General features: G+C 37.7%; 1 protein-coding gene across 4 annotated transcripts in view; it reads left to right on the forward strand.

Moving 5' to 3' along the window:
* Cftr (CF transmembrane conductance regulator) overlaps positions 1-12,470 on the forward strand; it is a 156,162-nt gene that overhangs the window by 122,048 nt on the left and 21,644 nt on the right. For all 4 annotated transcript variants that reach the window (XR_004121891.1, XM_031381240.1, XM_031381242.1 and 1 more), the window contains one exon: positions 10,215-10,466. Coding sequence is in view for 3 of the 4 variants with exons in the window: in XM_031381240.1 (XP_031237100.1) it covers positions 10,215-10,466 (252 nt within the window). In the remaining variant the exon portion in view is untranslated. The remainder of the gene's footprint in view (positions 1-10,214; positions 10,467-12,470) is intronic.

A 12,470-nucleotide genomic window follows, 5' to 3' on the forward strand; every position in this document is an offset into this window, starting at 1 on the left:
TCACTTACCTATCTGCCCCAATTTAAAACAGGAATACAGAGTCAATTTGGCTGTGAAAATTATGAACATAGCAGTATAACTTTGTTTTTATTTTCTACCTGTTACATACCCATAGATCTCTAGCTTTCTTTATCTCTCAGCTGTTAAATCCAATATCACAAGTTATGTTGTGTTTATTATCACATATCTGAAATGCAGATACTCAGAACTATCCAGCAATCTTTTCATTATGTTTTCATAATAAATTGATTTTTTCCAAGCTCTTTCCTTTATTCTTGCATCCTTTTAGACATTATAAAAATTCCACTCCTTAAGCTCTTAGCCAATGACCTTCCTACATATCTCACAGAAATACACACACACACACATATGTGTATGTATGTATATATTTGACTACAAATATATACATATATATATGTAACCAAAATAATTTCCTTACATCTCTCTACTAGCTCTTTCTTAATGTAGTATACTACTAGAGAATCTTGCAGTAGACATGACATCTCAGAGTACGAGTTCCTATACAGGCTTATTGAACCTCTAGTCATATGTACTCTCTTTTCCCATGTCCTTTCTTCTATCTAGAGGCAAATCCTGTGTTGCCTGCCCTTTATGAGACTTGTCACCAGTGAATACTCTCATTTGGTCTCCAGTTCCTATCCTAATTCTTTGACCTGTTTACGGCAAAACTTCTAATGAGATTGACTTTCTCTGTTATATCTTCTGTTCTTTATACAGTTTCTTTCATTTTCATCACCCATGTGAGTCACAATAAACATCGTGCACAAAGCAACATCCTGTCTTCTGCAGTTGTTGAGCACTGTTTTCCATGGATGAATCCTTACACTATTTCACTTTTCTACTACCTCTTGGGCCTCATCTCATGTGTTCTTTAAATCATCATTTGTATCACAACTGCCTTCTTTCCATATGCATTCTCTCTAGCTATTGTTATCTAACCCCATGCTTGAAAAACTGTCTCTTGATGAGTTATAGATTCATACATTTAGTGTACATGTTTCAGTTTCTGTCTGTACATATCCTGCTACAATCTTGATACCTCCATGCATCCATAAAATATTCCACTAGATTATCTTCTAATAGATTTGACATGTTAGGATATGAGTTCCTGTACATCAACTCAGAGTGCACATATGATCTTAATTGACCATTAAGATGATACAATGTATATACTCCCTTCATTAGCCTGAAAGGCCAAATAAATAAATGAGAGCCAGCAAAGGTATAAAAGGTGATATTTTAAACTCAGCAGTTTAAAATTAAACAGTCTGGTGACTAGGGGTTTGCTCACACATAATTTATTCATATCATAACTCATATCCTTCTCGAACTGTCTACCACAGAAGGAACAGAAAGTGAACAGCCTTAATATGTGAATGCCACTGCCTTCGTTTTCCAAGAAGACCAGAGGATCATCATCCCTCTTTCCACTAGATTATTGAACTGAACTGTATGTTCCTAGTAAAGAAAGAAGGAAGTCTCAAGGTTAAGAACAATGAGCTTACACGGCTTCCATTTAGATCACCATTAGTGAAGTTCCAGAACGTTCTTGCATGGTTGGTGCAATCTGAGAAGAGTTTTCTGTCAGCACAAAGTCGCTCTGTTTCTCCTTTGTGCTCTCATCACCTGTGTTTATTTTGGGTTCCACTAAGGATCAGGTGACTAATTGTAGAATGAGCAACGTGAAATGTGGGAGGACAAAAAGGAGTTTCTCCTTCATGACTGCCGTTACCAGATGCCCTTGTATTGAAGGCAGTTTGTGTTGTACCGATCTGACAGACGAATTAATTTATCCTATTTGTCTTTTCCCTCCTTTTAATGGTAGCTTGATTGTGGTTTGTTGTTGTTCTTACAAATCTTTGTGGTATATTTTTCAAGACATATTGCACATTCAACCACAGAGAGCCTTGTATTTCATTCTGGCTCAGACACTAAAAAGTTGAGTGCCTTTAGGCAAGTCATTGTTCCCCATTTCCAGGGCCTTATTTTCCTCTTCTGTAAAATTAAATCGTTTGGTTAGGAATTTTTCAGATTGCTGGCAGCTTTGACATTCTCTCTCTTCTGAACCCTTCCATATAAAAATGTAAACTCTTAACCTATATGTAGATATTATTTCAGTTCTCAGGAAAACCAACCCTATCCTGAATGCTGAAATTCATTGAATCTTACCCTACAGTCACTACCGCTGTTCTTTAACTCAATGTGTTACTATAGCCAACAAAGAAAGAGTAAGTAATAGAATGATATTTTTGAACCTTGATTAAGACAAGAAACTTAACAGCCCCCCTCAGGAGTTGCTGGAGTGTACAAAAATGTGTGGTAAGCTTGGAAAATTGATTAGGGCTTTGTGCCTGCCGCTTTAACTTCCTGGTTTAGCTTTTCTTATTTGTACAATGAAAGATCATGGGCTCTCAGTCTGGCTACACATGAATAAAGCTTCTTCAGGTTCACAAAGGCCAGGGAAATTAGTTCTTCTGCTGGGGCAAAGTGACAGGACCTGTTGTCTGTATTTTGAAATGTGCCCAGGTGATTCTAGTGTGTATGTAGGCCTTTAAATCACTGGGTTAAGTGGTCTTGCAGATTCATTTTTGTTTTGAATTTCTGTGAGTCATGTCACAAGGATTAGCAAACATTTTCTCTTAAGGTTGAAATGAAAATAGTTTCAGCTTTGTAAGCTTATAGGCTCATGACAGCAACTCACCTCAACCTTTTTATGACAAAGCAGCCATAGATGTTCGTGTGTGTACGTGCATGCTAGTGTGTGTGTGTGTGTGTGTGTGTGTGTGTGTGTGTGTGTGTGTGTGTGTTTCATTTCACTTTGGTAATTATTATTTTCAGTTTATTTGAATTTTGAAGGGTTTTGGTTTGAGAGATAGGGAGGAAATATGAAATTTTGTGGTTAGAGAGATAGTAAGGAGAATCTGGAAGAAACTGGGGGAAGAAGAAAGAATATGGTCAAAATACATTGTATGAAAAATATAAATAGAAGTTATTTTAACAAAAAATAAACTAAAATAACAAATCAAATATCCTATCAAGAATTCAGTATTTTCCTCTAAGCATCTAGATTTTTAAGTATTCTAACTTCTCTAAAGCATTCTGTCAGCCAGCTTTATCTTTCGTATGTAACATAAATACTCATGTAAACATCATTGACAGCACAAAAAAAATGGTTTGCTAGTGGTCCTTCCATTTACTAGTAATTGTATCCCTTAGGTTAAGAGTGAGCAGAGATATGGCCAATATGCCATACAGTATGCTTATATATTACCTTCGTCAACTACTGCTATGCATGAAACCTGATTTGGAGTGTGGCAGATATACTAGTGACACTCCATTGAAAAAATTGATTTTCCCTTTCCCAGCAAGTATCAATTGCAAATAGTTTCTTGGTTAAGGGTGAGACATGTCCACTTGCCCTTTTCAGCACTGAGATTTTTGACTGGTTTGAAGATGTGGAGATCTTGTGAATGCTATCACAGTCTCTGTGAGTTCACATGTGTACAATCCTGTTGTATCTGGATGACACGGGTTCCTTGGAATTATCTACCACCACGTGCTACCTTCCCTTCCTATAGATTCGTCAGTTTTGAGAGGAGTGGTTCTCTTATTCTCTGCACATTGTCCAGTTGTGGGTCATTTTGTCAATTAGTTTCTGCTGCAAGGAAAGGCTTCTCTGATGGTGGCCGAGTGAGGCACTGATCTATGGGTACAACATTATGTCATTAAGAGACATTTTCCTGTTGATACTTTAGGCAGAATAATAGAATTCAGCTTTCCTCTACAGCCCATGACCTACCTAGTTAGGTTTTTGCCCACGTTAGACGTGTCTAGTATTCTATCTCATGGAATAGTTCTTAACTCCAATTAGATAATTGTTGGTTAATCTACGATACTTATGTCACTATTGCACTTGTATATCTTGCAGGCAGGTCATTATTATAGTTTCTGGATTTGTAGCTGGATGATATTAATGATCTGTAATTATTTTATGTGTATGGAGGTTTTGCCTGCATCTGTTTACTACATGCATACCTGGTGTCCAGTATGGACTGTAGACAGTGTTAGATCCCCTGGAACTGGAGTTACAGATAGTTGTTGGCTGCTTTGTGGATGTTGAGAATTAAATCCAAAATCCGCTAGAAGAACAGCTAGTGCTCTTTACCACTGAACTATCTCTCTGTCCTCCCTCATAATCTTTCTAAATTCAATCATGGCTGTAATAGCCTCTTTTATTAGCTGTAAAGGATGAACAGGAAAATCTAGAGTAATTTTCATGTTAACGGAGTTGCCTCCTTCATAAACTAACATTAAAAGGAAGCTATTGAACTACGTTTTGTTATTGCCATCATCATTGTTATCTGGGTGCTTAGATTAGTACCTTTAGACATTAGTGTAAAGATAATAACAGTTAGTTTTAAGGTTCTCCTCTTCCTCTATATTTAAGGGAAAGCTTTGGCTATTAATAAAATTAATGTACCAACAGTTAGAAGCACATGAATCTCAAGCAAACATTACACTTTATCTTGGCTACATTCAAATTTTAAAGAATAGGAATCCATGGTATGTTAAGTTTTCTTCTCCATAAATAAAAAACGGATTCAGTGTTTTAGCACCTGGCTCACCTGGCTCTCCTTTTGTCCATTGCCTTTAAAGTATGAAAAAAATGGTGCTAATTCCTTACCTGACTTCATTGCAATTTAACTCTAGCCACACAGAGACTTTTCCTATCCATGGGACTGACTAACCTTCTTGGGTAAGAGTGCCCATACTCTTCCCTCTTAACGCTTCTAAGCACAGCAAACAGCAGCTTGAGACTGGCGAGTATGTCAGTCTACAGCTTTAAAGATAATACCAATGCTGAGCGACTGTCTAGTGCTAAGATACCATGGTTCTTACATACCATGTGGAAATATATAATAGACAATCCTTTAAGAAAGGATTAAGTGAGTTTTACAAGTTTTATGAAAACATGTAGGTGAGGCTAAAACTGCAGGGATAATCTCTGCTTTACTGTGTAGAAGAATCACCTATCAATAAAAATGGTACAGCCAGTAAGCCGAGGCAAGGGTAGAAGGCAGGACTTCCGGTTGGGAAAGAGTCAGGCAGGAGAGGGGATTTGGACAGGGATGTGGATATAAGAAACTGAGAAGAATAATCCAGCCACATAGCTGAACTCAGGTTAGAATAAATGGGATAATAAGCTCAGAGTTACTTGGGGGAACCAGCCTAGCTTTTGGCTTAGGCATTTATTAATATTAAGCCTCTGAGTCTTTATTCAGGTACTGGGGCATGGGCAGAAAAGTCTATGGCTATATAAAACTAGTTGGCGTGTTGTAACCTCTGTCTAATCCAGTTAGCAGTATACATTTGTAGATTTAGAAAACGAGATATAAATACCCAGCCTTGAAGACATACCTTATCATCCTCACAGCATTGCCATTATCACTGTATAAGAGAAAAAACAATGGCTTTATTAGTTAGTGACAAAGGTTTAAATGTCTTTGTATGGTCAAGCACTAGATGTTCTGGATAGTCCATTCTTTGAGTACAAGAAATACTGTGAACAATTACAATGGGGGTAGGATTGGGTTCATTACCAAACCAGTATATAATCCTCAGGTCTTCTCACTTAGATAGACCTGTCCATAGGCCCTTGGGTCAGATTTCTGTCACTATAACAAACATCATGAAAAAACGAAATGCTTCTTTTGGCTTACAGTCTCAGAAGTGTCAGCACATGGTTACCTGCCTTGACTTTAGACCTATGCTGAGGCAGAACATCATGGCAACAGGAATATGTGTCAGAAAAGGCAGCTTACCTCATGGCATCCAGGAAGTGGTATTAGGGGTTTAGGATGGGGGACAAACTCTCAGGGGCTGAATTCCTCTGATTATTCCATACCTCCCAATATTTCTACTATATTCTAAAAGCTCCATCATTTTGGGACCAAGCCTTTATCCTGGAGTGACATTTACAATCCAATGCATAACTACTAGGTTTAGGGACAAGGTAGGTTCAAAAGACATATATGTTGGATCATCATTCAGGCACTGAGAGGGTCATTAAGATGACTTACATGGCAGAGGCTGCCTCTAGCCTTCTCTATTTAGGAATCAGCTACCTGCAAGTCCTGTTTCCAGGAAGGATGGGCCCCTTACTTTCGGACTTGATAATAAGAACTCTATAGTTAATCTGGTACGTATAATTTGAATTCTTGTTCTTAAGAAGGACCTACCAAATTGCCCAAGCTTTCCACAATGCTGAGATCCATTTTTATAGAGGATATGAACCTTTGATAGGGAAATCAAGCACATCATCTCTAGGGCTTCAACTGTGCTGTAGTTGGTTAATTTTGCTTTTGCTGAGGGGAAGGAAGGATTCTGGCTAGTTCAGAGATCATGCTAGTTTTGCAGTGGAGTTGAGTTCTTTTTGCATGCTCCTTTCTGAGCTCTCTTTCCATAACTCACCGATTTTTCTACTTGTCTAGAAAAATTATCTGGGAGACTTTGTCTTGTTCTGTCTTCTCTTTTTTGCAGAACCTCTTGGTTTCTTCTATGCTTTTTGGGATACAAGACAGGACACCTTGCAAGTTGCCCTTCCTCGTGGACAGCCTCCTTTTGCTTCCGATTGTGGGTGGAAGGAGGGTGACTGTTTTCTCAGCCATCCTAAGTTTATCAATGACAAGATTTTTTCCAAAACTACTAAGTCTTCAGTGTTCCAGTGTGGGTTTTCATTTTTAGAAGTATCGAAGTCATCCTTTCTTGCCCAGATTAACATCTGAGCCCGAGCTCAAATGACCACTTTCTTTGAAGCTATGAACACCTACAGTTGTATGTATCTTTGGGCCTTGACCTTTGAAGCATAAAAGTCATTGTTCATATGACTACAAAATGCTGAATTGTCATCGTGTCTTGACTTTAAAAAGACTATTTTTGAGACTTGAAAGAATGCTGTGGTTCTGGTGTGACTTCCCCTTCTAGAGGCGATCAACATGCTCACAGCCCCGTGGTTCAAGAAACTGGTTAGTGACTAGCCTACTCCATAATGGCATTTCAGTAGTTATAAATTGCCTGCACTTGCTACTTTATCTGATTGTTAGAAAATGTCCTCAGATATTGAACTACACTTTGCTCATATGTTATAACGAGTGTTCACTGTTAAGAAATCGTGTGTTAGTCAAGGATATTTTCACCAGGCTGAGAATAGTTAGACTTGAGGTTCATTTTAAGCATTGAGATTCTAAGAAACAAATTATAAACTTTCAATTTGAACACTCAATATGTATATTCCATCTAACACATAGAATGTTAAATGTTCTGGATTTGTTTTTAATGGTGACTATCACTGATCAAGTTAGGTTACAATGCTTAGATCAAAGAAATGTGTATTACCTTTCAAAATGGCCAAAACCTAGGTATACATCACTTCCAGCTGAAAGGGAAGAGAAATAGGAGGGAACTGATGGTTGGAGTCCCAGAGGAGGGTCCCAAACTCTTGTCTCTTCCCTTCTACTAGGAAATATCACTATAAACCTAGCTGTCAGTGCATAATATCCTTCCTATTGTGCCACATGGCTTCCAGAACCAAGCATCTACTCTAAGATGATGGAAGAAGCCACTCTTCCACAATTCCATGGAATTGAAAATGTGTGTAACCTTTATATATGGTTACATTTTTCTAATGATGAAAATTGATATTTCAAGTAATAGTTATTAGAAGTATAAATTTCACTTTCTATCTGTGCAATAACTTTTTTATTAAAAAAGATTTTCTTTATTTACATGTCATATGCTATCTTCTTTCCTAGTTTCCCCTCTGAAAAAAAAAGAAAAAAAAAGCCTGTTCCCTACCCCCTACCCCTGCTTACCAACCCCACCTTCTCCCTCTTCCTGGCCTGGGCATTCCCCTGTATTAGTTAGTTCATATTGTTGCTCATCCTAAGGGCCTGCAAACCATTCATCTCCTTGAGTCCTTTCTCTAGCTCTTCACTGGGGACCCTGTACTCTTAACAATGGATGGCTGTGAGCCTCTACTTCTGTATTAGTTGGGTACTGTCAGAGCCTCTCAGGAGACACCTATATCAGGCTTATGTCAGCCAGCACTTGCTGGCATCCACAATAGTGTCTGGATTTGATGACTGAATATGGGAGGGATTCACAGGTGGAGCAGTCTTTGAATTGTCCTTCCTTCAGTCTCTGCTCCATAGTTTGTCTCTCCAACTCCTTTCATGGCTATTTTGTTGCCCCTTTTAAGAAGGAATGACATATCCATACTTTGGTCTTTCTTCTTCTTGAGTTTCTTGTGGTTTGTGGATTGTACTTTGGGTATTTTGTTCTTTTGTGATTGGGTTACCTCACTTAGGATGATATTCTCCAGATCCATCCATTTGCCTAAGAATTTCATAAATTCATTGTTATTTTTCATAGCTCAGTAGTACTCCATTGTGTAATGTACCACATTTTCTGTATCCATTCCTCTGTTGAGGGACATCTTGGTTGTTTTCCAGCTACTGGCTATTATAAATAAGGCTGCTGTGGACATAGTGGAGCATGTGTCCTTATTACATGTTGGAGCCTAGGAGTGGTACAGCTGGTTCCTCTGGTAGTATTATGTCCAATTTCCTGAGGAACTGCCAAACTGATTTCCAGAGTGGTTGTACAAGTTTGCAATCCCACAAGCAATGAAGGAGTGTTCCTCTTTCTCCACAATATCGCCAGCATCTACTGTCACCTGAGTTTTGATGTTAGCCATTCTGACTGGTGTGAGGTGAATCTCAGGGTTGTTTTGATTTGCATTTCCCTGATGACTAAGGATGTTGAACATTTCTTGAGGTGCTTCTCAGCTGTTCAGTATTTGTCAGTTGAGAATTCTTTTTTTTTAGCTCTGTACCCCATTTTTTAATAGGGTTATTTGGTTCTCTGGAGTCTTAACTTCTTGAGTTATTTGTATATATTGGATATTGGCCCTCTATCAGATATAGGATTGGTAAAGATCTTTTCCCAATCTGTTGGTTGCCATTTTGTCCTATTGATAGTGTCCTTTGCCTTACAGAAGCTTTGTAATTTTATGAGGTTCCATTTGTCAATTCTTGATCTTAGAGCATAAGCTATTGGTGTTCTCTTCAGGAGAATTTCCCCTGTGCCCATGTGCTTGAGGCTCTTCCCCACTTTCTCCTCTATTAGGTTCAGTGTGTCTGGTTTTATGTGGACATACTTGATCCATTTTTACTTGAGCTTTGTACAAGGAGATAGGAATGGATTGATTTAAATTCTTCTACATGCTAACCACCAGGTGAGTCAGCACTATTTGTTGAAAATGCTGTCTTTTTTCCCACTGGGTGGTTTTAGCTCCTTTGTCAAAGATCATGTGACCATAGGTGTGTGGGTTTATTTCTGGGTCTTCAATTCTATTTCATTGACCTACCTGCCTGTCACTGTACCAATACCATGCAGTTTTTATCACAATTACAATAACTTAAACATTGTGGATTCACTAAAAATTCACTAAACTGCCAGACGTGGTGGTACAAGCCTTCAGTTCCAGAACTTGGAAGGTAGAGGCAGATGGGCCTCTATACATTCAAAAACATCCTAGTCTACAGAGTGAGTTCCAGAAAAGCTAGGGCTATACAGAAAAATCCTGTCTTGAAAAAAAATCCAAAAAAAGGAAAGAAAGAAAGAAAGAAAGAGAGAAAGAAAGAAAGAAAGAGAAAGAGAAAGGAAAAGAAATTGACTAAGCATCAGATGTCTACAAATATCTGAGTAGACATATAGGATTGTAGATAGTTTTTAAAGAAATTGGAGAGGCAGTACTGTCTGCAGTGCCCCATTATCTTACAACATACTGTGTAGTACTGTCATAGAGGGGAAAATATTTCTCTTTGACATCATCTATGCCCTTGAGAATACTTTGGTTAGATGTGTGTGAACTGTGTAACTGAGATTTAAGCAATCACAAAAATAAACAGGTCTCTACAGAGCCCAATTATATGTGTCTTAGTTGTTTTGCTGGCTAAGCATTTAATTATATCTAATTATTTCTTGTTATTTCACTCAAAACCCTGACAAATAACCTAGTGACAGGTAGCTTGCATCATAATTTAAAGGTTATTTTTTTAGGCAATGTCAAACAAATTATGACAATGTCTAGAGTTCTCAAACAAACAAACATACTGTTATTTTCATTTCAGATGCGATCTGTGAGCAGAGTCTTTAAGTTTATTGATATACAAACAGAAGAAAGTATGTCTGCACAGATAATGAAAGAACTACATAGAGATGGATCATCTAATGTTTTAGTCATTAAGAATGAGCATGTGAAGAAAAGTGATATCTGGCCCTCTGAAGGCGAAATGGTTGTCAAAGACCTTACTGTGAAATACGTGGATGATGGGAATGCTATATTAGAGAACATTTCTTTTTCAATAAGTCCTGGACAGAGGGTGAGATTTCAGCATTACTTGTTGTGTTAGTGAGTCGCAACAACCATAGCAATGTGTTAGTAAAACCTTTTGTAACATAATTATACAATTAGTATTCTTTATACATAGTTGAAGGTGTGACTGTGTAAAGTTATTATGTTTCATATGAAATTTGAATTAGAGTCTATGCAACAGGTTATTGTAAATGTGATTGTATTTGAATGTGACTATACTTGCAAACATGTAATTAATTACAGATTTTCCAACTGCAGATGCCTTTAAATACTCAACAGGCACCAAAAATACAACCATCACTAAGAACAATAGCACCAAATTCGTTGATTGGCACAGTGTAAATTGATCCATCCCTTAGTTAACTTTTATGAAACTTTAAACTTGAGTGATTTTCTTTTTTTTATTAGATATTTTCTTTATTTACATGTAAATTTCTTCATTCCCAGTTTCCCCTCCAAAAAACAAAGAAACAAACAAAAACAACAAAAACAAACCCCTGTTGCCTCCCCCCTCCCCATGCCTGCCACTCCACCCTCTCCCACTTATTGGCCCTGGTGATTTTCTTGTAGGCAATGGATAGTTATATCTTAGTTCTTTGGGCCACTCTGCCAATCCATGTCTCTCAATTGGTGAGTGTAGACCATGAGCATCTAGAGTGGTAGGCACGTGTGCAGCCATTATAGCTCCTTCCCTTCTTGTTCCTTGCTCTTGCTTTTTACCCCTATTTTTACCTTAAACCCTTTTCTTTCTGTTGCTCTTCCTTAGTATTTATGATTCCACATCTTTCTCATTTCCTAACATAGTAATTCTACTTTTGTAATATTTATGAGTTTCTCTAGAGTTCACAGTATATATTTACAATGAATCCAGGTCCATTTTAAAAGAATAATGTTGTCACATAAGTAGCATCAGCACCTTGTAGTCCTTATTTCTCCCTCCTGTGGCTTATATTCTTTCTATGGACCATTTTGTGTATTCACAGATCATACATGCGAATAGATGTTATTAAAATGACTTTAAGTGAGTTTTCCTGTTAGACCCAGTAAGAGTAAGAAAAGCATTTTACTTTCTAAAATGCTTCCTTTATTCATTTAGTTCCAAGTTTGCAATTCCTTGTAGATCTGAGTTTTGTCTTTTCTGAGTAAGTTTTCTTAACATATCTTTCAAGATAAGCCTATTGACAGCACAGTGCTTCTGTGTTGGTTTGATAATTTCTTACTTCACCTTAAGTTTTGAAAGATAGCTTCACAAAGTTCACAATCCTAGTTTGGTGGAGTTTTGTTTTTCCTCTTTATTCCACTCATTTCCTGACCTTATGGTGTCCGCAAAGTTATAAGTAATTCTTACCTCAATTTTTTTTTTTTTTGTTGTTTTGTTTTTTTGAGACAGGGTTTCTCTGTGTAGCCCTGACTGTCCTGGAACTCACTCTGTAGACCAGGCTGGCTTTGAACTCAGAAATCCGTCTACCTCTACCTCCCAAGTGCTGGGATTAAAGGCGTGAACCACCACTGCCTGGCCTTACCTCAATTTTTAATAAATAATATATTTTTCCTCTGGGCTTCCTTCAAGAGGATTTCTTTAAAAATTTTTGTATTTTCTAGATGATGTGCTGTGGTATGGTTTTTTGGCTTTGAGCAACATTCTGGTTATTTTTCTCTGTGTATGAATTAAGCATGTGACACTAAGTTTTGAGGGAACCCGCGTAGTAACTGTAGTTTGAAATGTTCCCCTCCATCCTTTTCTTCTCTTTTTCTTTCTTCTTTCTTCATCTCTGTCTTCTTTCTCTCTCTGGTATTTACATTACAAACAAGTTACACCTTTCCTAGTTGTGACGTGATTCTTGGCTCTGCTGGGGGGAGTGGTTTGTTGTTGTTGTTGTTGTTTTTGTTGTGCAGAGGCATGTTGGTGTTGGCTGCTCAGTATTCTTTCCTCACACATCTTAACTGTTGTGGAGCTCCTCAAGGCATCCTCCATCCTTGTTGTACATGTTTTTGTTTGTTTGTTAGTTAG

The sequence above is a fragment of the Mastomys coucha genome, unplaced genomic scaffold, assembly GCF_008632895.1.
Source record: "Mastomys coucha isolate ucsf_1 unplaced genomic scaffold, UCSF_Mcou_1 pScaffold20, whole genome shotgun sequence".
In the NCBI taxonomy this organism is placed as follows: domain Eukaryota; kingdom Metazoa; phylum Chordata; class Mammalia; order Rodentia; family Muridae; genus Mastomys; species Mastomys coucha.